General features: G+C 44.1%; 1 protein-coding gene across 3 annotated transcripts in view; it reads right to left on the reverse strand.

The window, feature by feature from the left end:
* Positions 1-13,140: 13,140 nt before the first annotated feature.
* LOC137384709 (copine-8) overlaps positions 13,141-26,960 on the reverse strand; it is a 445,401-nt gene continuing 431,581 nt past the window's right edge. For 2 of the 3 annotated variants that reach the window (XM_068059014.1, XM_068059012.1), the window contains one exon: positions 13,141-14,517. In XM_068059014.1, the coding sequence (XP_067915115.1) occupies positions 14,329-14,517 (189 nt within the window). In that variant the 3' untranslated portion in view covers positions 13,141-14,328. The remainder of the gene's footprint in view (positions 14,518-26,960) is intronic. The other variant, XR_010977638.1, reaches the window with a different exon arrangement.

Genomic DNA, 26,960 nt, shown 5'->3' on the forward strand with positions numbered 1-26,960 from the left:
GCTGCCAGGGGAGGTGGTGGAAGCAGATACGATAGCGACGTTTAAGAGACATATTGACAAATATATGAATAGGATGGGAATAGAAGGATATGGGCCCCGGAAGTGCAGAAGGTGTTAGTTTCGGCAGGCATCAAGATCGGCGCAGGCTTGGAGGGCCGAATGGCCTGTTCCTGTGCTGTACTGCTCTTTGTTCTTTGTTCTCTATGCAAGGAGCGCCCACCTCGGGCAGTCCCAAGATAGTGCCCTGATGTTACACACAACGATATAAACTTATATACTGCTTTTCTCACGCAATATGGTCGAACAATGGATGATTGTTCATACACATTAATGAATACACTGTTCTAGTTTTTATCAGTGCCCACTCCAGTTGTCTCTAGCCTGAGTCCATTATCTCTTTGTTTCACGTAAGTCAAACATTCCATGTTGTGAAGCCTGCACTAATCCCAGTTTTCAGCCTTCACTCCCTAATCTTGCCTTTTACCCTAACAGCTTGCCTATGTCTTTTCACATCCTGACTTAATTATATTCTGCTGAGTTGCTTTTCTAATACATTGCAGAATTCTACTTAACCCTTTCACAGCTGAAAGATCACCAGTTCATTTTTGTTGTTTAGATGTGGTGTTTAATCCTGCATTTAATTAAATCAGCTTTTTCTGATATTACATTTTAATGGTCACCAGGGACATATTTCATAATCTTTGGTTCTTTTTCTCAATATATTTTACTGCTTTTTTTGAGGTACCTACCATCCTGAAATGTATTAGTTGTTTAATAACTATGTATTTGAGTTGGATTTTAACTGAAAAATGTGGGCTCTTGATTTATTTTGAAGGATGATCTGAGATGTCAGAGCTCTGGAGTGTACTTGAAGTGCTACTGCCATGAGTGATCATGAGAGAGCATCCTTAATTTGCTTTGACTGTTCCTTAATTAAAGTTTGAGGATTTCCAGAGGCCAATCTTAATGTGGTACTATAGGGTACAGTCAATCTCTTGTGGTTATGCTCACAGTGAGTCAAAAGGCATGCTGATTTTAAAAAGGAGTGCATTAAGTAGCAAGAGGAAGTCTCAATTATGCTAAAAGCTCATCTTTGGAAAACCCACCAACAGAAATAGCTGTTCTACTGCTTGTGAATAAATGATAGGGAGTGAGTACTGCTGACTACATGAGCAGGAGGCTTATATCCTGCTCCTAGCCCTCCTGTTGTATGTGTCAAGCGGAGATGTACAGTCTGGGTAAAATATGTTACCTTCACTGCTTTTGTTTGCAGCACTGTCAATGGTGGCAACTATAGTAAATTAGATGGAAATTAAGATAAGCAGGTAGGAGAGAAAACGTATGGCTTATTTATCATGGGCCAATCAACAACATTTTAGACATGTCATGATTCTACATTGGTCACAGACACACAATCGATAATTGAACTAAGCCCTAGAACAGAGTGCATTTTTGTGGCAAATATAGGGAAAGACAGGAAGCTAGGAAAAGGTGGTGAGGTAGCTCTGTTAATTAAGGATGGCATTAGTACAGTAGCTAGAGATGACCTGAGCTCAAAAGAACAAGATATAGAATCAATTTGAATAGAGATAAGAAATATGAAAGGTAAAAGGTCACTTGTGGGAGTAGTTTATAGACCCTCCAATAGTTGTTACACTGTAGGACAGAGTATACAGGAAAAAATAATTTTTTTAAATTCGTTCATGGGATGTGAGGATTGTCCATCCCTAATTGCTCTTCAGAAGGTGGTGGTGAGCTGGTGGGGTGTGTAAGAAAGGTACCACAATAATCATGGGTGACTTTAATCTACATGCAGGTTGGGCGAATCAGATTGGCAAAGGTAGCCTGGAAAATGAGGTCATAGAGTATATTCAGGACAGTTTCTTAGAACAGTACGTTCTCGAGCCAACCAGGGAGAATGCTATTTTAGACCTGGTGTAAAGAGATAGGATTGATCAATAACCTCACGGTAAAGAGCCTCTAGGCAACAGCAATCATAACATGATAGAATTTCACATTCAGTTTGAAGGGGAGAAGTGTGGGTCTAAGACTAGTGTTCTCAAAGCAAAATAAAAGTAATTACAAAGATATGAAGGAAGACCTAGCTAAAGTAAACTGGAAAACTAGGGGCTGAATTTTACTGGCCCCTCGACACCGCAGGTGACGGCGCGGGGGGCCGGTAAAACACTACGGGAAGAGGACCGTCTTTACCCGCGACATCGAGAAGGGCCTGCCGCATAATACCGGCGGCGGGGGGGGGACCTAGGTGCGGCCACCTGCCACTCGGCGGTAGTACCCCCATTAGAATATGTAAAAGGCTACTTACCTCTGCAGATTATGCATCCTGCCGCCACTCACTCCACACTTCACGAACAGAAAACCAGACAGGACATCAGAAGTAGGAGTGCTGGACAGTGAAAGTAAGTGCAGATTTACAGGGGTCTCAGCTCTGCATTCTTAAAGGGAGGAGGGAGGGGGGGCAGGTTTATAGGGGTCTCTCTCTGCATTCTGGAAGGCAGGGGGTGGAATTACAGGGACTTTGCATACTGGAAGGGAGGAGGGGGGATAACAGGAGTCTCAGCTCTGCATTCTGGAGGGAGGGGATTACAGGGGTCTCACACTGCCGCCTGGAAGGGAGGAGGGAGGGGGTGTGAAATTACTGGAGGGAAAGCTCTGCAGGCATGAAGGGAGGTACTGTGTACCCTCCCTCCGTAAACAGTGTACGCTCTGCGTTTATTTGTGTGTGTGAAGGAGCAATGGCACGCTAGTCTCCCTGTGTGGGCCGGGGGTGGGGGGGCGGGTAGTGCCAGAAAGGGTCGGAATGTTAAGGTTATATAGATGGTGGGAGCAATCGATGCAGCTGGTAGGATCTTGATGTGGTCGTGCTGTGCCACTCTGAGTGTTAGCCAAGATGGGCAATGCCATGGCACGCCACATTGTTTTCCATGAAAGCACCTGATGCACCCGTCAACACCAATCCCTGCCCTGTTAGGAATCTTCGAATAAATGAAGGAAACAACTTTATTTATCATATGGAAATAGGTATGGCTCATCCTACATTGTGTAATCCTCTGCTGCTGAGGATCCGTATGCGCCGGCAGGTGTGATCCATGTAGAGACCCCCCGGTCGTGAGCAGCAGCCCCCAAGGGGAGCTCGCCATTACAATTGCCATACATCTACAGGCCCCACATTGACATGCCATCGGATATCAGAGCACCAGTGTCAGAGGCAATTGAACATGTAGAGAGGGTGGTGACATGTCTCTGTGCCCTGCTTAACGATGACCTGCAGCCAATGCCTTCGGTGGACATCTTATGCCTGCGGTCCTCATAGTGGCAGTGTTTTTTAAGCTTGGCACCTATGCAGCATTTCCAGGACCCACTGGAGATCTTTGTAGGTCACACAGTCCACAGTGCGCCACTGCATCAGGAAGGTCACCGATGCCCTGCACCGGTGGGCCAGTGAGGATGTCCGCTTCAGGACGGACTCTCACAGCCACGCCCAGAGGGCCATCGGCTTCGTCACCATTGCCAGAGAACCATAGGTTTTAGGGTTCCTAGACTGTACCCATGTGGCCATCAGGCCACCCGCCAGGCTACCACCTGTAGATGTTACCATTAAAGGAATCCTCTCAATCTCGGTGAAGCTGGTTTGTTTTCACCAGAGATGCTTCATGCAAATGTGTGCCCCTTCTTGGGCAGCTGTCATGACACCTGGGCCTGCACCAGTCCCGGCTGCCACCACTGTTCACTGAACTGGCTCAGATGGAGGGGTGACTACTTGGAGATAAGGGCTATTCCTTGCAGACATGTCTCCCAACACCAGTGAGAGATCCCACCACTGCTGCAGAGGAGAGATACATCGTCAGCCACTGAGCTACAAGAGTTACAATTGTGCAGACGATCGGCATGCTGAAAAAGTGCTTCTAATGCCTGGATAGAAATTGTGATGCCCTGTACTATGGACCAAAAAGGCCAGCTCCCTTCTTTGCTGCTCGCTGTGCTCTGCACAACTACACACCCAATAGGGGGCAGGCCTGGCATGATGAGGAGAGACATCAACCGGATTCCTTGTCAGACTATGAGGACGCTGAGGATCTACAATAGGAAAAGCGCATGGGAGGGCAGATGGCACCCAGGCTCTGCACGCAGGGCCAGCAGTGAGCTAGGGATGTATGGCAGTAGCTTATCAGACAAAGGCTGTCTGTTCCATAGCAACTGACATGAGCTGTGCAGACCACACATCATCCTCGCTCACCTGCTGTGCAACAGTCCACATCTGCAGCATCCCCGTGTAAACCATTAGAGACAGCAGCTGACTGAGCCAATGTTCATGTCACTGCATCCGTGGAGATATTCATGAGTAATGGTGGCATGGCAATGACATTGAATACGTTGGCTCTCCTGAAGGGCCAAAGGTGCAAAGGGATGTGACATTGGCACTACATGCTGGCACATATAATTCACACAGAGAAAAGGACACACATTAGTAAAAGATGTATTTACATTGCTGTGACACCTGTGCATTCCCATTTGTGTCAGTGTGTTCTCTGCTTGCGAGTGTCCCTTCGCGGTGCAACCCCTGCGCTGGCAGATTGCCCTTTGGTTGTGGATGACCTTGGCATCATACCCCGTGCGCATGAGGCCTACAGGGCCTCAGCTGGCTGGGAAAGTGCTCGTTCATCCTCTTCCAGCATTGGACCCTTTGACGCCGGATGGCCCCACAGCTACTCACCTCCTCAGCCAACTTCAGCCAGGCTGCCTTGTTCAGGCAGGAGGGCCTCTTACCACTGCTGGGAAAAAGGACTTGCTGCACAGCCTGGTGGAGAGTGAGCAGGGAGGCTTCCCTGAACTGTGTGGTTACCCTAAAGTACCCCTCTGCCAAGGTCGGTTCTTGGTGTGGTCAAAAATTGGTGGGAAGGCATGTTGTGATGAGGACACAAAGACTCTGCAAAGGGATTATAGATAGGTTAAGTGAGTGGGCAAAATCTTGGCAGATGGAGTTCAATGTGGGAAAGTGTGAGGTCGTCCACTTTGGTAGGAAGAATAAAAAGGCAGATTATTATTTAGATGGAGAAAGACTACAAAATAGTGCAGTACAGAGGGATCTGGGTGTTCTTGTACATGAAACACAAAAGGTTAGCATGCAGGTGCAGCTAGTAATTAGGAAGGTAAATGGAATTTTGGCCTTTATTGCTAGGGGGTTAGAGTTTGAAAATAGGGAAGTCTTATTAAACTGTACAGGGTGTTGGTGAGGACACACCTGGAGTACTGCGTACAGTTTTGGTCCCCGTATTTCAGCAAGGATAGACTAGCATTGGAGGCAGTTCAGAAAAGGTTCACTAGGCTTATTCCTGGGATGAAGGGGTTGGTCAAGTTAACTCTGCTTCTCTCTCCACAGATGCTGCCTGACCTGCTGAGTTTCTCCAGCATTTTCTACTTTGCTGCCCGATTGACAGCAGCCCCACTCTTCAACAGTAAGGTAAGTATTTTTTTGAGCAGCTGTCAGGAAGCAGGTGCTGGGGCGCTTTAGATAGGGCGCCAGCACCTGCTGCATAGCTGTCAAAAGGATCCTCACTGCGCCGAATGTCCTGCCTCTCTCCCACGTAGTATGGGGGTGGGGGGGGGGCGCAGCACGTCGCAATGATGCTAATGAGCCCCCGCGCATAATATCATGGAGGCTGGGTGGCGGCCACTGACTGCGGGCACGTTGCCGAGTTCAAAGCGCACTGCCGTGGAGTGCGGCACGCAAATAAAATTCAGGCCTAGGTTAAAAGGTAGGAAGGTAGAGATGCAATGGCAGAATTTTAAGGAGATATTTAATAAATCTCAGCAAAGATTTATCCCAGTGTGAAAGAAAGACTCTTTGAGAAGGATGCATCACCTGTGGCTAAATAAGAAAGTTAAGGATAGTATCAAATTGAAAGAAACACTGTAGAAATCTGCAAAAATTAGTGGTGGGTCAGAAGATTGGACAGATTTTAAGAATGATTAAAAAAAAATAAAGAGCGAGAAGTAGCGTATGAAACAAAGCTAGCTAGTAATATAAAAACAGATAATAAGAGTTTCTACACGTATTTAAATAGGAAAAGAATAACTAAAGCTAGTGTTGATCCTCTAGAGAGTGAGTCTGGGGAATTAATAACAAGGAAATGGTGGAGGCATTGAATAGGTATTTTGTGTCTGTTTTCTCTGTAGAAGACTTAGAAAACTTCCCAAAGATACTTGAAAATCAAGAGGTGAAAGGGAGGGAGGAACTTAAAGCAATCACCATCACCAGGGAAAAGATGCTGGGAAAACTATTAGACCTAAAGGCTGACAAGTCCTCAGGACCAGATAGCCTGCATTCTAGGGTCTTAAAAGAAATGGCTGCAAAGACAGTAGAGGCTTTGCTTATAATCTTCCAAAAGTCCCAGCGGATTGGAAAATAGCAAATGCAACACCTTTATTCAAGAAAGGAGGGAGACAGAAAGCAGGAAATTATAGGCCAGTTAGCCTAACATTCTTTATTATGGAAAATGCTGGAATCTATTATTAAGGAGTTTATAGCAAGATACTTAGAAAATTGTAATGGGATCAGACAGAGCCAACATGGTTTTGTGAAAGGGAAATCGTATTTAACCAATTCATTAGCATTCTTTGAGGAAGTAACAAGCAAGGTGGATAAAGGGGAACCTGTAGATTTGGTGTACTTGGATTTCCAAAAGTCATTTGATAAGGTGCCACATCAAAGGTTACTGCACAAGATAAGAACACATGGTGTAGGGGGTAACATATTAGCATGGTTATTGGATTGATTAACTAACAGGAAGCAAAGAGTAGGGATAAATGGGTCATTTTTCCAGTTGGCAAGCTGTAACTAGTGGAGTGCCACAGGGATCAGTGCTGGAACCTCAACTATTTACAATCTATATCAATGGCTTGGATGAAGGGACCAAATGTACAGTTGCTAAATATGCCGATGATACCAAGATAGCAAGGAAAGTAAGTTTTCAAGAGGAGGTAAAGAGTATACAAAGGGATTATAGATAGGTTAAGCGAGTGGGCAAAAATTTGGCAGATGAAGTATAATGTGAGAAAATGTGAACTTGTCCACTTCGGCAGGAGGAATAGAAAAGCTGTATACTGTTTAAATGGAGACAGATTGCAGAACTCGATGGAACAGAGGGATCTGGGTGTCCTGATACATGAATCACAAAGTTAGTATGTAGGTACAGTAAGTGACTAGAAGGCAAATGGAATGTTAGTTTATTGCAAGGCAAATCAAGTATAAAAGTAGGGAAGTTTTACTGCAGCTGTACAGGACCTTTGTGAGACCATATCTGGAGTACTGTATACAATTTTAGTCTCCTTATTTGAAAAAAGATATAATTGCATTAGAAGCAGTTCAGAGAAGGTTCATTCAACTCAGTCTGGGGATGAAGGGGTTAATCTTATGAGGAAAGGTTGGACAGGTTGGACCTGTATCCACTGGAGTTTAGAAGAATTAGAGGTGATCTTATTGAAACATGTCAGATCCTAAGGAGACTTGACAGAGTGGACACCGAGAGGATGTTTCCTCTTATGGGGAGACTAGAACTAGGAGAGACAGTTTAAGAATAAGAGGTCTCCCTTTTAAGAAGGAGATTAGGAGAAATCTTTTTCTCTCAGAAGGTCTTTAGTCTGTGGAATTCTCTTCCCCAGAAAGTAGCGGAGGCTGGGTCGTTGAATTTATTCAAGGCTGATCTAGATAGATATTTGATAAGACAAGAGAGTCAGGGTTATGGAGGCAGGCAGGAAAGTGGAGTTGAGACCACAACCAGATCAGCCATCATTTTATCGAATGACGAAGCAGGCTCAAGGAGCTGAATGGCCTATTCTTGCTCCTAAGTCCTATGAATGTCCTATGAGAAAGCTGGCTAATTATCAGTTGTTTTTTCCTCTTTCTCTATAAGGGCCTTGCACTGAGGAGATGCACACAAAATATCAAAATACAGAGTAGAATGAGAACTGAGGATCATGTATAGAGGTGTAATATGTGTAGAGATTTTGCTGCTTTCTACAAAGGAAACATATACGAGCAGGTAAATCTTTAACACTGTTACTTCTTTAGATCAATGAAAGTCATTTGGAATTTTAGGCAAAGTTTTAAGACTACTCTGTCCAAATGCCACATAAGATGTAATGATTTACCAACACAAGAACCAGAGTAACAATCCACAAAGTAAGAAATGAAAGGTTACAAAAAAGCACAAGCTCAAATAGATGGAATGTAACAATTGTGATCCGGTGCTCCAAGCTAGTTAATTTGTTCAACCTTGAATCTGATGGTGCCCAAAAGACTCAAAAAGATTGAGCCTTGTGCCCATGTTTGCTGAAGAGGTGCATCTCACTCTGTGAGGGAAACTTTAGTCACTGGGGTAAGAGATGGGAGCTACCTTTGTAGCTACAATTACTTAATATATTTGTCTCTTCAGACTACTATTTTAAGAGTCTAGCTACCTTCTGTTTGGTTTTCTCACTCTGGAATAATAGTATTTTGCAAGAAGGTTTAGTTGTACTTTGTTTGTGAAATATTTCACATTCAGTACAATCAAAATGAATCATATATAAAACTCACTGAAATCCTAACTCTTGCTTGGATGTGGGAACATTCATTCTTCATGGTTATGTAAAAACGTTGTGGTAGCGGGACTATAATCCAGAGTTGTTTGGAACGAGCTGCGTACCATTCCTGCATTAGCTTAGCTAGGACCTTTCTTGGTTTACAATGAAGCCCAGTCTTCCTAGAAGGGTCACTGACCTGAAACGTTAACTCTGCTTCTTTCTCCACAGATGCTGCCAGACCTGCTGAGTATTTCCAGCATTTCTTGTTTTTACTTCCTAGACCTTCTGACTGCTGTATGTGTCATATCATGAGCAGTCAGCCTAATAAGTCAATCCTCAGTGCATGCAAATTGATTTACTTAAACAGTAACAGTGTGTAGAAAAGGCTTTAAAGGATTGGATAATCAGGGCAATAACACAATGAAAATAACCTGTTGCATTAAAAATGATAGCATGATCAATTTTACTCCCGAACAGGTCATAGGTTGAAAACTACAAAGTAGTAAACAGAAATAACAGACTATAGACCAGCTTTTGTGAATTTAATAGAAATGATAGTTATCAAAAAACAAACCAGTAATTCCCAATAATATTCAAACTTTAAGGGGTATAATTTCCTCTTGCAGAGTACTGCTTAATGTATTAGAGTAAAATTGATTTCTTTTTATTTTAAACCAGTTAATGATTGTTAAAATTGTACACAAAACAATTTTACACTAATGTGTAAAGCATTGCAAGACCAAAAGGAATTAAATCCCTATATATGCTGTTTTGCAAGTATGTTGTCTACTCCCTGTGTGATTTATCACAATTGTATTTGAATTCTCAGGAATTGTAAACATAGCAAAGAATATAATTTTCACTCAGTAAAACAAAGCATAACATATAAAGGATCTACGCAAGGTCTAGTTTAAAACAATAAATGTAAAATTGACATAAATATTCAGTGTGATTATATCTGCCATGAGAAAGCAATAATATATTTCAAAGCATAATTTTCCAGAGACCAGATGAGGGGTTTACTGAAAAGCATACGATAGCTGATTTAGGAGGCACTGTTGCCTGGTAAAACACTGTGCATGATATTCTATTAAATTTGAAGACAAAGATGTGCAGGATGATGTTATCCATGATGAGTTTATAGCACTGCTCCAAGAAATTGTTGAACTTCATTTTAGAACTGAGGGAAGAGAAAAAAAACTTCCTTACAAACAAAATTGCTAACATATCTAATCTGAACAATGTAGGGCAAAGTGCAGTTATTAATAGCACATTAGTAAAAACATGCTGTTCACTGATGTTTGCCCAATATGGTTGCAATACCAATTTAAGGCACCGCTATTGAGGATTTTAAGGGGAAAAATACCCATTGGTGCAGTTAAGATGCTCTTCTGCTATTCGGCTGAAATAGGCTTTGTGCTGACTCCAACATCATTTAGCTCAGATTTTCCAAGTGGCACAGTGATAGACACTTTGTAACAAAAGGCAACTGCAAAAATTGAGCCCATGATAGAATTTCCTTCTCCCACAGCCAGTAACAGGAGGCAACTGACAAATTGGTGGATGGCTTCATTTCAGTGCAACTACCATTTGAGTGGCTTGCTTACTCTTTGTTTTCTCTTTCCTCTTGTAAAAGTTGACAAAACAGCACCTACGTCTTATTGTAATTTTTTTCTAAAATGTTGTTGGTAAGAACTATTTAAAAAATATTTCAAAATGAATGAAAGCAGGTTTATTCTTTGGGCACATTACCCATCACCAACTATGTGCAACGTTGCTAAAATGCTGGAGAGGTTAGCTAAATGAATCGTTACTATCATGTTATCCTGACTTATTATCTTAATATCTAGTCTGGCATTGTGGCTGAAATTGAAAATGACAATCTTAGACACTGGAAATAGTGAACTATATTAGTGTTAGTTTGACAAGTAGATTATAGCAATCAGAAAAGGGCAATCTGGGACATTATTATGGCTGTATACGGAAGATATTTGTAACATTTGGCAGGAGACGGCGAGTGCTGTATCTAACTAGGGAGTACTCAACATTGTTTGGGCGAAAAGGGGAAACATTTGCTACTCTCATCATAACTGTATAAGTTTGAAGACCACACATATATTAATAAGGGGATAATACAAAGCCCTCATCCAACAAAAAGTGAAATGTTGGCACTTTATAAGATTTTATTTTTCCCATTCATTTTAATTGACTCTTGATAACATTCCATAACACATGCATGATCTGAATTACTGTGCACAATTTCTGCAATCAGATTCTTTTAATGGATTCTATGGAATGAATGTAAATTTAGTTCTGAAACAAACTCTAGAGGTTCAATGTGATGAGGAAGTGCATTTCTCAGCAGGTCTAGAGAAATTCTATTATGCTTATTTAAAAAAAAACTGGTAATGTCCTAAACAAAAACAAACTACTGCAGATGCTGGAAATCTGAAATAAAAACAGAATATGCTGGTAATACCCGGCAGCATCTGTCAAGAGAGAAAGAAAGTTAATGCTTCAGGTCAATGATCTTCATCAACTAGGTCCAGCAATAGGTCATCAACCTGAAACATTAACCCTCTTTCTCTCCCTACAGATGTTGCCCGACCTGCTGAATATTTCCAGCATTTTCTATTTGGTAAAAACCAAATTTCTTGCTCGATTTCTGAGTCGTAATTGCCAACAGTTAGCAATTCAAAATCACAGATTTCATGGCTTCACAGTGATTGTTGTACTGTTCAGGGAACTTGTATAGATTATGATTTGCTGTTACATATGTTAGTAACTCAAGAATTTAGCAAGCATTATTCTCTAACTTGCAGGGTTTAACAATCATCCAGTTAGCTGTTAAAAGTATCAGATATAGAATGAAATTGTGTGATTTATTCCTCACATCTTTGAGATGATGATATGGCATATTACATGATTGAATATCTTATGTGACAAAATACACTGACAGCAAGATGAAAAAGAAAGGCTTGCATGATTATTGCATTAGCATTCATTAAGATAACGAGTGCACAAATCCTTTCATGCTAATGGATTGTCTACTCATAATAACATACAAAAGTATATATTAACTGTATTTAATTCATTTTTTTACTCCATGTTAAAATAATAGTATGTAATACTTCTGTAAGTAGACAATATAAGATTTCATGAAAACAGTCCGTATGATAGCATGTAAAAAGTATATAGCAATATATTTGGTGTTAAACATTCAGAGCACAATAGATTCTGAAAATCACTATTCAACAATACTACCCAAACTGTACTTAATTGCAAGATTTGAATTGTTACATGCCTCTTTAACATAAATGAGCCACTGTCAATAATACACTAACTTCTTAAAACTTTTCAAATAGTTTTTTTTAGAAATATATATAAAGATAAACATAATTGCTATTAATTTCAGAACTATTACTAAAATCCTACTTGATTACAAATATTTAATATTATGAACAATGAAATAAAACTAAGATATGTAAAAAAAAAAGTTTGTAGTAACACAAACCTAGTAAGGTAATTCAACCAAATTATTGGGCCCAAATTCGTATTAGTCTCAGAGCTGGCTTAATAGGAATAGTAGAAATGATGTATTTTATTTTCAAATTTATATTGTATTATGCTAGAAGTATACCTCTGCAGTAAGGTGGCAGGGCTATCTGTTATTATGTAGAATGCTGACTTTACATAAGTAGGTTTGACTGCCAGCACCCATAGTTTTGCACATTTTTTTGAGGGCAGGGAGAGAATGTAATACTTCTCAAGTTCTCATTACATCAAATATGAAACTGCTCACTTGCTACAATTTTCCCTCTGTTTGCAGGATGTACTGACTGGTGATGTGATGCCTCTGCTGCACCTTCAAAGCTGTCAATTGTCTGCACCAGCGTGAGAAGTGTCACAAAGAAATTTAGTTTTTATGAATGCTCAAAGTGGTGAAGCATACTTGGTTCCACCTTCCCCAGTGAGGTTGAGCACAAAAAGTTTTTATCACATCGAAAGCTAATTTTTAAAAATTACAATTTTTTAACATTACAAAAAGGGATTTGGCCCACTACAGGTGGCACAAATGCAATTTAGTGACACTGTGAAGAATACAAAATTCAATAAATGCTGACACATTATGAGAACACAATTTTCATTTTTTTTTCTTATGCCTATCAATTATTTGTCAAAGTAATTTAGATTTTTTGGTACTAAACATGTTAGGTTTTCAATTTGCCTTTATTCTGCTGTATATATAGATATATTAAGAAATGTAGGTATTCCATTAAAAAAAAAGATTTTTCCAGTAAGTGTTTTACAGTTACAGAACAAATTTTTTCACTTTTATTCTGTCATGGCCCTGCAAATCCACCCTGTATATTTTGTTTGTTATTGAAACTCTAATGTTTAAAATTTCCATACAAAGGCAAAAGAGTAAATAAACCAAGCAGTAAGTTTCCACTGCAAAGGAAAAATTAAAAAAAATACAACTACAGTGTTGGCACAAAAAAAGTTTCAAAAACATGTCACATTTTTCAATATCCAAAGGCATAATGCAAAAAATTCATTGTAGTATTTACTGAGAATTTAAGGCCATTTTGTACTGAATTTAATCTAGCACACGACTCAAAAGAGTGCATTTCTCTTCAAAAACTGTACATGCAGCTAGGGCAAGATCTGAACAAGCATATTACAAATTAATGAACAGCTTAATAAACAGAATTCATAAGTACAAGACCACATGTTTGTGCAATTACTTTTCTGGCACATTCACCTGATAGGTACAGGCATACACACTATTGGCATGGTGTAGTGCAGTGATTCTCAAACTTTTTTGGGTCTTTTTCCATCAAACCATTCTCACTTCCTGCTCCCAAAATGTTATGGATCAGACTACAATGCGTACACTATCAACATTCTTGCTATTTTCCAAACACTTCTCTGTTTTTCTTCCTTTTCCCACTTTTACTTTTTCCAGTGTGAAGCATTTGCACTGTCCCATGGGTAGGGCAGGTGAATGGTGAGAGAATGAAAAGGATGACAGACTGAGAGTTAGCTGGGAGACAATCACAGCTTGGGCGTTACAATTGGAAGCAGTGCTGGATCAGGTGTCAGGCCCATCACTGAACCCCTGCTGGCCAGATCATGTGTCCAACAGTTTGAGAATCACTGGTATAGTGGAACAGACCCCTCCATCTGAGTTAATCATTGACAGAGGTGCAGCAAACTAGCATATCACAATTATTTCAATATTTAAAACTGTGTTTACAGCAAGTATATGCTTATAAAAATGATTCAATTGTAAAAAGAATCAACATGTAAACATTCAAAGAAAAAGAACTGCGCATTCTCAATTATTTACAAAAGCTGAGGACTTCAATTCCAACTAATTTTCAGACAAATATTCGTCATTCATATCATAACTTTAAAAAAAAATCTTCTTTCTTTAGAAAAGTCCACAATTTTCACTGTTCCAAAGGAGATGATTCAGGTAAGAGGGTAAGGACCTTCCCTCCCCCTTAGAAGCATCAGTTGCTTTCTTCATGCAACCGCTCTCTACTATTTGCCTGATGTCACTTTCTTTGACACCATGCAATCTGAAGCCCAGCAGAACTTCTGTGATGCTTTCTGATGCAAGCTGACAACATCCATTAGTCTTTGTAGTCCAACCTGATAAAAATACTGCTGACTCAGCCACTCTAAATGGTTCAGGTCAACAGTGATAACTGGGAATGTTGGAATCAGTCTCTGTTAAAGCTGTGTCTGCAAAGGATAACCTGGGGGAGTGTACGGTGGTGGAGCAGGAGAAGGCTTAATTCCTCTCGATTTCATATAGGAGAGAAACTGTTCCGGAATCTCAGCTAAGACATCCTTTGCAAGTCGAGCCATGCTCAGCACATGGTTTCCAGTTCTGTCAACATAGTCCCGGAAAGGCACAAACTGAAAAACACATTTTTAATTCTGAAAATTGTACTACAAAAACACTAAAGAACAACACAAACTTACTGAGAAGATAATAAAAGCTGAGTACGTTATTTAATGTTTGGTTTATAAACAATTTTTCTTCCGAATGATTTCTGCAAAGTGAATAATCCAGAACACATTCTAGCCAGAAAAATAAAAAGATTATTTTCTTATCTCAGCAAGTGGTTATATTAAGCACCTCCAAAAAAAACAAAATTCCTTACAAATCCAATTGTGTATGATTATTTTGATCAGGAAACGTTATAAGCCAATTCTTGACAGTATCATTTATCGTTCCATATAATTTACTGATAAGAACTGCATGAGTAAATAGCCAATGTAAATAAAATTCATATTTGCACAGATGCAACATAACAATGACTAGGTGTCCTCATAAAGCACCTACAACTGACTTTCTTAGGCTACAAGATTTTAAAAACATGCATTAGAATGAGTGAGTCTCGAAATTGATTCAGGTAGAAAATGGGAACTCAAGGATCCAGTATGACCTGCAGCGTACACATGCTCATTCAGTGTCACGTACCACGTTGGTTCAAGCCATTGCCTATGTAAATCAGTGGCCTAAAACTCATTTCAGGTCCCTTTCAAATATTAGATTGCAACTGACCACAAAACGTGTTGTGCATGCTATAAGCAGTTTTCTCTTGCAAACAACAGCTTGAAGCCACCAGCAAAATGGTATGTAAAAAAACGTACTCCTCCTGGCTCCACATTAAAACTATGGGCCACTGGCAGTCATTGCTGGCTCCCCCACACTCCTACCCCCAATCTCTTACCATCTTTCCACCCACCACAGACTACAGACCTGGTTACAGTGTTCTCGCTGTCCAATCTTAATCCTCTTGGCAACTGGTGCACTGCTTACTGGGGCACAACTGGCATCCCCATCACACCAGTCTTGTGCTGCTAAGGCAAGAGGGCCAATTTCCGTTGGTCCTCTTGCTCATCAGCTTCAGCATGGCAGCTTGTGATTGTCGCTGGGCTTGGAGGAAAAGCAATATCTTGTTTCACATTATAAGACTCTCTCTCTATATGTATACGACAACACTTAAAAAGTTCTTCATTGGTTGTAAAACATTTGGGGACTTCCTGAGGTTGTGACGGGCACTGCAAAAATGCTTTCTTTTATTATATGTATCTTTATCGGAAGGTGCAGTTTATGTCAGTATTTCCAGGAGAGCTGTCTATGTTCTGAGAAAAGGTACTACTGGACTGTCGGTGGCCTATTTCCTATATTCAATGGTTTTGAGTGTTTGAAATCTATATTTCTTGACAGTTTTGATTCATTCTGATTAGTTTTATTTTGTCTTTTGTCGCAGCCTGACTGCCAAAGGAAAATTAGTCTGGGATCTATGGGTGCAAAATCCGGATCCAGAGCAGTCATTTTTTGGGTGCTATGATAGCCCTCAGAAGTCCAAAATGTTGTCCGCGGCCCATGCATACACTAAAGGTGAGCGTCGCACCGGATGCCATATTGGTTGGGAACATTAATAGGTGTGGTGTGAGCATTCGGCAGAAGGATGCAGAAAGTAACATCACTGATTTGACATCAGTGCTGCAACTTTGGAGCTCATTGCTCCAGCTATTGCTCTCTCTTAATCGTGCATGGTCGAACAAGTGTTCGAAAGCAGCATCTCCAACCAGCACTATTTAAAGGGATCATCAACTGTGTTTCTGATTGCTTTCCACTGGATGTTGTTACAATTATAGTAGTGTTTGCTGCTCTCTAGAGTTCTTTAAAGCTGCTGACGTCTACAGGGAGTGGTGTGGCAGGTGTTGAAGGAGTTGGTTGTGACATCAAGGCTTCTGAAAAAACTAGCCGTGCCCAGACACGGGTGCAATAGTAGGCATTCCCCTTGGAATACAGCATGACTGGGAGAATGAGCAGAGGGCATGCAGAGCAGGGCAAGCTGCTCGAAGAGGGAATGGGAGGATGGGGAGAAGAGCTCTCAGCTGGAGGCCATATTGGCCAAGGAAGCAATTCTCTTACCTGAACTTTTGTGAGAAACAGTGGGCAGAATCTTTTGTGGCCGCCGCTGAGGTTGGCGGCAGGTGAAAGAAGCGGCGCCCAGCTGACGCCAGCTGCATGTCACTGACCACCGCAATCTTCCATGCAGCGGCTCATTTGAATGGCCGGGGCAGACCGCACCCCGCCCCCCCAATCACATAGAGGGGGCGCACTAACACCATTTTTAAAGGGCTTTGAACCCTTCTGTTATATGTAAAGATTTAAAGCAATAGGTAAACAAAAAAATTACATATATTATTTTTACCCCCTCCCACCTCCCCCATAACCATAAAATTAATTATTTGTCCTCTCCCCCACCAAAACACCTACCTTGTCCACCTGACGCCCCCCCCCAAAAATTGCATAAACTATAAACTTTACCTCTTCCCATAATCCCCTCCAGCAATGAAAATACATTAACGTCACTCTCCCCCACCCGCACTGAAAAACGTCCCTGGACGGGGAACCGAAGGTGCGAGAGTGCCGGCCAGTGGCATGAAGATCGCACCGGGACAGAAGGCGGTGGCGTGAGTATAATTAATTCAGTACTTAATTAAATATTTAAATGGCGGTCCGTCGCCGAGCAGTGGGGGGGGGGCCACCAGGAGACCTTGCCACCGCCATGAGGATTGGGCCGGGCCTTCATGGTGCGTGGCGGCCCTCATCCAGAGGTATCTTCAAGCCAACCACCCCCTCCCCGCACCCCCCCACCACCCACCCACGGACCCCGACACCTGGGGGAGAACTATATCCAGCCCAGTGTGTGCGACATCTGTGGTTCAGCAAGGACATCATGACTGAAATGTGCCACCTGCTGCAGCCAAAAATACAAATTCAGAGTAGGGCAAGGATGGTTTTGCCAGTGGCTGTGAAGGTGACCACGGCCATGCAATTTTATGCATCTGACTCCTTCCAGGCGGGAGCTGGAGATATTTGCAACATCTCACAGATTGACATTCACTCTTGTGTAATGGAGGTCACTGTGGCTCGGTATTCAAAGACAGCAAATTACATTTCGTTCTCACTTGTCAGAGAGCAGGCGGAGTGAGCACACCATCTTGCAAAGATTGTAGGCTTTCCCATGGTGTAGGGTTCCATTGACTGCACACACATCGCTTTAGCAGGTACTGCATGTAAACTCTGAGACGCACCGCAATCGAAAGGGATTCCACTCCCTCAAAGTTCAGCTGGTGTGTGGCCATACACAATGAATCATACAGGTCAATATCCAATATCCTGGCGGCAGTCATGATGCCTTTATTCTGTGGCAGTCCACTGTCGCATCTGCGTTTGAGCCACCACGGCAAACCAAAGGGTGGCAACTGGGCAACAAGGGCTTTCCACTAATGACTTGGCTCATGACTCCGGCATGCAACCCATGCACACCTGCGCAAGCATGCATACAGTGTGAGCCATTCTGCCACAAAGAGTGTGATAGATCTACCTTTGGCATGCTGAAACAACCACTCCATTGCCTGAACCACCCTGGAGGAGCCCTGCAGTACTCGGCAGTGTGGGTGGTCTGCTGTGCACTGCACAACCCATCATGTGGGACCAACCCTTGCTACCAGCTATACAGTGAATAGCTCAGGAGGAGGAAGAGGAAGACAGTATGCAACCTAGATAGCCCTTTCCTGGCTAGGCTATCCATGAACAGTGATACCAGTGAATGCAACCCCACTTGCCCATTCACCAACTGTCTGAGACCTTACCATTCCTCTGTCACTGGCCATCATATCTTGGCCACAGTGCAAAAATAAAAGCCAGCACAAAATAAACATTCCAAACCAATTTATAAATGAAATCATGCCATATTGCATGCAAATGTCAATTAATCACCTTTGTTCATTCTCTTGATGTCTGTCTTCCTTGTGCTGCTGCCTAGCGTTCCAACACAGTGCTACCCCAGTGGTCACAGTATGGCTGGTGAAAGGTCACCAACTTTCAGTTCGGAGACTGCAGATGGTCTTGGAGGACGACCTTGTGCAGCTCTGAGTCCAGAAGGCCCAGTTTTGGACTGTACCATCTGGGCATGGGTGGCAGCATTCTCAGCGGGCTGGCTGACAGGCAACAGCAAAGGCACTGGAGGAGTGGCAGGGATGGCAGGAGGAAAGCTGTCATCCTGACAGAGGTTTGAGCTCCATGAAAGCCATTGCTAGTCTCCCGGGGCGGTGCCTCAGCAATCCTAGTAATCTGCCAGAAAACAGATTGCTGGGCTGCTGTGACATCCTGCAAGCCCCTTTGAACACTGTTATCTGCAGTCATGATGGCAACAAGCATGAGCTACCACTTCAGCACCCAGACATTGGGTGAATTCTGCTTGTGCTGCTATGGAAGCTCAGACATCAGCCATCGAGCACTGCATCATGGCTGTGTCCATAAGTATGCTACTGGAGTTGTCCACCATGTCCATGTGGGCTTCAAGCTCTGTGTAAGGTTGATGCTGGACTCCTCCATGCTCCTTTACATTGCATGCAGGTTTCTGGCAAGCCTGCCAATGCACCAGGTTTTTCATTGTGCATACCCGTCAGCCTTCTTCTGTAGCCTTCCCCCTCAAAGTGCTCATCTGAGTCCTCTGCAGCAAAACTCATGAGTGATCTCACCCTCCGAGGAGTTGGCAATTATGCTGCCCTTGTTTCCAGCCCTGGCTGCAGGCCACTCATGTCCAGTGTCTCACCACATGCTGATCCCACCTCTAACTGTCCTCTAAATTATGCACAGTCTCAGTATCTAAGTTGGTGGCTGCAAGTGTGAGATCAAGTGATGGTGTTTCTTCATCATCACTATCTTCTTGCTCTTCCATCACTGCCTGACAGGCCTGAAGTTTTTGTGTCTCTGAAAGAAGAAAGGCACAAGGGTAGGGTTGTGGTGAAGGGAGGCAGGGGGAAGTAAGAGGTGCATGCTTGCACCATCTTCAGCTTGTAAATCAGAAGAGGTTTTGTTATGAGGGGGGAGTGGGACGTGAGAAGGAGGATTAGATATGAGGATACCCTCATCTTATATTATTTCAGTCCTGCTGCTGGTCATGGCCTCAACAATGGCTGTTCCAAAGATGGCAAGCACCGTCTCCCCCCATGGTGAGTAGGGACTTGCAGGTACGCCTGTCCTCCGCTGGCTGCTGCCTCTGATTATGCATCACCTTGTTCTGCAAGAGAAAGGAGAGTGTGTCAGTGAGTTCGGTACATATGTTTGGGTGATATGACTATCATGGTTGAATGGTTGTGTGCAAATTGTGAAATGTGGACATGAGGCTTGCAGCAATGCTAAGGGGGTGAGGTGAAACAATGAATGTTAGGTATGAGTCATGATTGATAGATTGTTGGTGGGTGAGTGAAGGAGGTATGGTGTAGATTGTGGGATATGGCATTTGAAGATGCATTTACTGACCTTGACCACTCGCGTGAGGTCATTGAACTTTATGTGATACTGCATCCCAGGTCCTGGGGCTTGAATCCTGACATTGATCGCTGCAGCTGTCTGCTCCCACTGCCTTCTGAGAGTTTGTCTGGAGGGCCCGCTGTGGATAGATGAAATCTCTCCTCTGTGCCTCCACGATCAAGGCCTCCAGTGCAGCGCGAAAAGTCTTGAAGTCCACTGGCTCCCATGTTGCGCCATTATTAATTCTTTTTCCATGTCAGAATGAGTTCTACAACAAGCTCCACCACAATGCACCTCTCCTTTAAAAGGTACAGGCTAGCTTTAAGTGGTGCTAGCCTCTCACAATTTGGGGCTGCAGAGACATGCAGCCACTCTACAACATGGTAGTGCTGATTGCACACAACAATCAGTAAAATTAGCTGGCAGTTGGCATGTTGCCTGCATCGGAAGGAATGGGTACAGGTTAATCCCACATTGCAATCCCCGCACCCATTTTTGGGAGCTATAAATTTAGTTTACGATCTCTGGTTTTACTATCTCTGTTCTGTTATATATGTTGGAAACTGGTTAGGTGCTCAGTCCATTAGAGTACAGTCTCACCTAAAGTTATTTTTCATGGATGTATGCTCCAAAATTACCGAAGTGAACTGTTCAGACGTGGTAGCTTTTATTGTTTTCATTGACTATTATACCTTCAGTTCTGGAATTCTTTCCCTTAACCTCTGTGCCCCGCTACCTCTCTCTGCTCATTTAAGTTGCTCTACAAAACCCACCTCTTTGACCAAGCTTTTGGTCACCTATCCGATTATCTCCTTACATGGCTTGGTTACAAATTTTGTTTGATAACCCTCCTGTGAAGTACCTTGGGATATTTTGCCACATTAAAGGCACGATCTAAATGAAAGTTGTTGTTATAATTAGAGATAGGCGAAACAGTATGATATTTGTGGAGTGGCACCCAGCTTAGTATTAATGTATGATCTGGAAACATTTATTTTATATCAGTTGGAAACCATTCCCATTGCCACTTAATACACAGTCTATTTTTTTGAAACAATATGGTCAGTTAATTAAATATATCTAGATTTTCTGTGGTTACCCTTGATGTGGGGTTACCTAAAATTTACAGCACACAAACAGGCTATTTGGCTTAACTGTTCAGTTTTGTTATTCATGCTCTGCACAAGCCTCTTCCCACTCTACTTCATCCAATCCTATCAACCTCTTTATAATATTACTTTCTTTGTATTATTCAGCCCGAGTTGTATGTTATTCCAGCATCAGTGGTGTATGCTGGTAGCCTGTAAAGGATTTCTGTTTGCCTGGAGGCCTGCTATCCTCAATACTTTGCACACAAGATCAATTTTTGGTTACAGGGAGCATTTTTTTTGCTTGTGTATTGCATTAAATATGAGTAAAAAGTCACTGGACAGTGCTCGAACTATAAGTCGGCTTTAAGTTCCATACAGGTTACATTTAAAAAACTCTATGGAGGTCAGTACTTCAATGTAAAATTGCTGATGAGACTAACCAGTGTGGTCAGGTGACTACTTCAAGGGAATATGATGATAGTCAAAGAAAACTTGTCAAATTAATTTTAATGTGGGTAAGTTTAAGGTAATTTGGTAAATAAAACATTTGTATATAATAAAAGGGTATTCATTAGCAATGGCAGAAGTAAAATAACTTGGAGAAAAGATTGAGAGGGACTATTTGCTGTCAAGGGAATGTGGTTCAGGGAAATGCAAAGGTCCTCATCAGGGAACTCCTCTTTGCTGACGCTGCATTAACATCTCACACTGAAGAGTGTCTGCAGAGACTCATCGACAGGATTGCGGCTGCCTGCACCGAAGTTGGCCTAACCATCAGCCTCAAGAAAACAAACATCATGGGACAGAACGTCATAAATGCCCCATCCATAAATATCGGCGACCACACTCTGGAAGTGGTTCAAGAGTTCACCAACCTAGGCTCAACTATCACCAGTAACCTGTCTCTCGATGCAGAAATCAACAAGTGCATGGGAAAAGCTTCCACTGCTATGTCCAGACTGGCCCAGAGAGTGTGGGAAAATAGTGCACTGACACAGAACACAAAAGTCCGAGTGTATCAAGCCTGTGCTCTACGGCAGCGAGGCCTGGACAACGTATATCAGCCAAGAGCGACGTCTCAATTCATTCCATCTTCGCTGCCTCAGGAGAATCCTTGGCATCAGGTGGCAGGACTGTATCTCCAACACAGAAGTCCTCGAGGAGGCCAACATCCCCAGCTTATACACCCTATTAAGCCAGCGGTGCCTGAGATGGCTTGGCCATGTGAGCCGCATGGAAGATGGCAGGATCCCCAAAGACACATTGTACAGCGAGCACGTCACTGGTACCAGACACACCGGCCGTCCTTGGCTCCACTTTAAAGACGTCTGCAAACGTGACATGAAGTCCTGTGACATTGATCACAAGTCGTGGGAGTCAGTTGCCAGCGATCACGAGAGCTGGCGGGCAACCATAAAGGCGGAACTAAAGCGTGGCGAGTCAAAGAGACTTATCAGTTGGCAGGAAAAAAGGCAGAGGCGCAAGGGAGAGCCAACTGTGTAACAGCGCCGACAACCAATTTTATCTGCATCACCTGTGGAAGAGTCTGTCACTCCAGGCGCTGCATCACAAACCACTGACCACCTCCAGGCACTTACCCATTGTCTCTCAAGATAAGGAGGCCAAAGAAGAAGAAGAAGAGGTGTTGCCAGTCGTCATTTGCGCAGCGCCTGGCTATTCTTTGTGCAGCGCTTCTGGCTACTTTAAGTCCGACGGATGTTAACTCGCTGGGGGCTTTCTTGTAGTTCAACAGTGCAGTGTGCTTCGCGGCTATGACAGGTTCCAGCTCTTCAAAGTGAGATTGAAACCAATCTGCATTCTGCTTCTCACATTTGCCATAGGTGGTCATTGCTGAGTTATCAATGGCGTCTCTGATGTGGGCCCACTTGGTCTCTGCATCCCTTGTAGGAGTGTTTTGAAGGCCTTTTTCAAGTGAATTTAGAAACTTTTGTAACAGCTGTGGATAAGAAATTCTGTTAGTGTTGATGCGCGGGCGGCCCTTCTGCTTGGAGTGATGCAGCTTCTTTGGTTTGAGTGTAACCTTGCTGCACACCAGGGAGTGGTGTTGCAGTCCGCACTGTGGAAGCTGCATGTGATTTGGACACTGTTTATAGAGGCTCGCCTTGTGACGATGAGGTCCAGCTGGTGCCAACGACGTGATCTCCATGAAACCTGGTGACAGGGTTTAGTATGAAAGAACAAGTTGGTGATGCAGAGGTTGTGATAGGTACACAACTCCAGCAGTCTCTGTCCATTCTCATTCATCCTTCCAATGCCATCGCAGCCAAGGGCTTGGGGCGGCACAGTGGCGCAGTGGTTAGCACCGCAGCTTCATGGATCCAGCGACCCCGGTTCAGTTCTGGGTACTGCCTATGCTGAGTTTGCAAGTTCTCCCTGTGACTGCGTGGGTTTCCACTAGGTGCTCCGGTTTCCTCCCACAGCCAAAAACTTGCAGGTAGGGAAATTATTAGAGATGATTCTTCGGGACAGGATTTACTCCCATTTGGAAACAAACAAACTTATTAGCGAGAGGCAGCATGGTTTTGTGAAGGGGAGGTTGTGTCTCACTAATTTGATTGAGTTTTTTGAGGAAGTGACAAAGATGATTGATGAAGGAAGGGCAGTGGATGTTATCTATATGGATTTCAGTAAAGCCTTTGACAAGGTCCCTCATGGCAGACTGGTACAAAAGGTGAAGTCACATGGGGTCAGAGGTGAACTGGCAAGATGGACACAGAACTGGCTCTGTCAGAGAAGACAGAGGGTAACAGTGGAAGGGTGCTTTTCTGAATGGAGGGATGTGACTAGTGGTGTTAAGCAGGAATCAGTGCTGGGACCTTTGCTCTTTGTAGTATATATAAATGATTTGGAGGAAAATGTAGCTGGTCTGATTAGTAAGTTTGCAGATGACACAAAGGTTGGTGGAGTTGCGGGTAGTGATGAGGATTGTCAGAGGATACAGCAGGCTATAGATCGGTTGCAGACTTGGGCGGAGAAATGGCAGATGGAGTTTAATCTGGACAAATGTGAGGTAATGCATTTTGGAATATCTAATGCAGGTGGGAAGTATACAGTAAATGGCAGAACCCTTAGGAGTATTGACAGGCAGAGAGATCTGGACGTACAGGTCCACAGAAAGTGGCAACGCTGGTGGATAAGTTAGTCAAGAAGGCATACGGCATGCTTGCCTTCATCGGTCGGGGCATAGAGTATAAAAATTGGCAAGTCAAGCTGCAGCTGTACAGAACCTTAGTTAGGCCACACTTAGAATATTGCGTGCAATTCTGGTCGCCACACTACCAGAAGGACGTGGAGGCTTTGGAGAGGGTACAGAAGAGGTTTACCAGGATGTTGCCTGGTCTGGAGGGCATTAGCTATGAGGAGAGTTTGGATAAACTCGGATTGTTTTCGCTGAAACGACAGAGGTGGAGGGGTGACATGATAGAGGTTTACAAAGTTATGAGCGGCATGGACAGAGTGGATAGTCAGAAGCTTTTTCCCAGGGTGGAAGAGTCAGTTACTAGGGGACATAGGTTTAAGGTGAGAGGGGCAAAATTTAGAGGGGATGTGCGAGGCAAGTTCTTGACACAGAGGGTGGTGAGTGCCTGGAACTTGCTGCCGGGGGAGGTTGTGGAAGCAGGTAGGATGGTGACATTTAAGAGGCATCTTGACAAATACATGAATAGGATGGGAATAGAGGGACACGGTCCCCGGAAGTGCAGAAAGTTTTAGTTTAGGCAGGCATCAAGATCGGCGCAGGCTTGGAGGGCCAAATGGCCTGTTCCTGTGCTGTACTGTTCTTTGTTGATAGGTAAATTGGTCATTGTAAATTGCCCCTGGTGTAGGTAGGTGGTAGAAGAATTGAAGGAAGGTGGGGATGTGGTAGGGAATGTGGGATTAATGTAGGATTAGTATAAATGGGTGGTTGATGGACAGCACAGCCTCAGTGGGCTGAAGGGCCTGTTTCTGTGCTGTATCTTTCTATGACTATGACTGAGGCAGGAGTGTCATGGTCAGCCCCAACCCTGGCATTATAGTCCCCCAGTAGGAACAAATGTTCAGTATTGGGAATGCTACTAATGATATTATGGAGTTCCTTGTAGAACTGGTCTTTAACTTCAGGTGGGGAGCAGAATGTTGGAGCATAGTTGCTGAGTAGGTGTACTGTACCAGAGGCGGTGAGCAGTCGGATGGACAGTATGTGTTCCGAGCCTTCGTGCTGAGCAAAGAGTTTCTGATGGCGGAGTCCACTCCATGCTGTCTTGGTTCTTCAGGATCCCTACCCTGCCAGAAGAAGGTGTAGTTTTGCTCACGTAGAGATCCGCTCGCAGGGAGGCGTGTCTCCTGAAGTGCTGTAATGTCCACATTGAGTCTACTGAGCTTGTTGTTAATGCTGGTGGTCTTCCGAGAATCGTTGATTTGTGTAAGGTCTTCCGACAGGCCAGGACACAGTTCTGACGTTACAACTTGCAAAACGAAGGGCTGGTACCTTCTTTCCTTTTTTTGTCGTGCTGTTTGGTGTGGTGTTCCTTGTTGGGCAATGACCCGGAGCTCCAAGCACCCATTGAAGCAGGTAGACTGTGGTGGGACAGAACCTTACTGAGTGGGGGCTGCCTAGTTTGAGGCGGGCGGTAGATGTCCAGTGAGATGCGATGACCTCTCCCACCGACAAAGGCAACCCGTGATGCCCAATCTCTACGCCAATTGAGATGGACTTATAACCCGTAACTGCTGCCTTCCGTGTTGATTTGGTCGCTGTGAGGCGACTGTGGAGTGACCTCTCCATGGCGTATGCCTGGGCGGATGTATGGAGGTTGTGAGTTGCCCAAGCATCAAAACCCCCTTCTCGGCCTTTCTGGTGGGGTCCAAAGGAGTGCAGAGCATGACGTTTGGCACCGGTATGGCTGCAGTAACTGCCGGAAACATGCCAAAGGTGACACATGACTGCCTTCGGGATTCCGCTCCGGATTTTCTGTTAGGGTTTACTTCCTTAGCCTTGGCCTCTCCCGAAACGCCCACAAGGCAGTGGGGTTGTTAGCTCCTATCCCTGAGCAGGGGCCCTAACAAGTAAACTGTGTGATTTCATGGAGGGAGAGGGAAGGGGGGATGGGGTGCGGGGGGAAGCGGGTGCAGTGGATGCCGGGGGAGGAGGTGGGGGGAAGGGGGTGCGGGGGAGGGGATAGGGGAGGGGGTGCAGGGAAAGGGGGTGCAAGGGGGGAGCTGGGAAGGGGGTGTGAGGGGGTGGGGGGAAGGGGGTGCGAGGGGGGTGAGCTGGGTCGGGGGTGCGAGGGGGGAGCTGGGAAGGGGGTGTGAGGGGGAGAGGGTGGGGGGAAGTGGGTGTGGGGGTGAGCTGGGAAGGGGGTGTGAGGGGGGAGGGGGTGGGGGAAGGGGTTACGAGGGGGGAAGGGGGTGCGGGGGATGAGCTGGGAAGGGGGTGCTAGGGGGGTATGGTGGTGCAGGGGGGGAAGGGGGGAGGCATCCAGCAGGGGTTGCGACCCTGGCGAGCGGGCCAGCCCACAGCCTGCACGGCCTCCTCGATGTTGGCGTCCTTCAGGCTGACGCTGCGCTCGTGGTCACCATCCTGCTCACGGTGGAGCTTCTTTCCCGGCTCCCAGCTGTGATGGCAGAAGGACGACTGAGGCCGGATTGAGGCCCTGAGACTCGACGACTGCCTCATGGGCACTCTGGTCGCCTTTCACATCCCTGGCCAGCGCCTTCCAGGTGGGCGCGTCATTCACATAGTGGCCGCACCAGTTTTGGTGTCGGCTCTTTCAATTGGTGAAAGAAGTTTTTACAACAAATCACAAATCAGGTCCATTAAAAAGCAGTAAACAAAGCGAACAAGTCTCTCTTACTGAGGTGCCTCCAGCACCTGAGGTGCAGCAGTGTAGCATTTACTCAATCAGCAGAGCTAGTGCTTC

Source organism: Heterodontus francisci, chromosome 27 (genome assembly GCF_036365525.1).
Source record: "Heterodontus francisci isolate sHetFra1 chromosome 27, sHetFra1.hap1, whole genome shotgun sequence".
Classification (NCBI taxonomy): Eukaryota; Metazoa; Chordata; class Chondrichthyes; order Heterodontiformes; family Heterodontidae; genus Heterodontus; species Heterodontus francisci.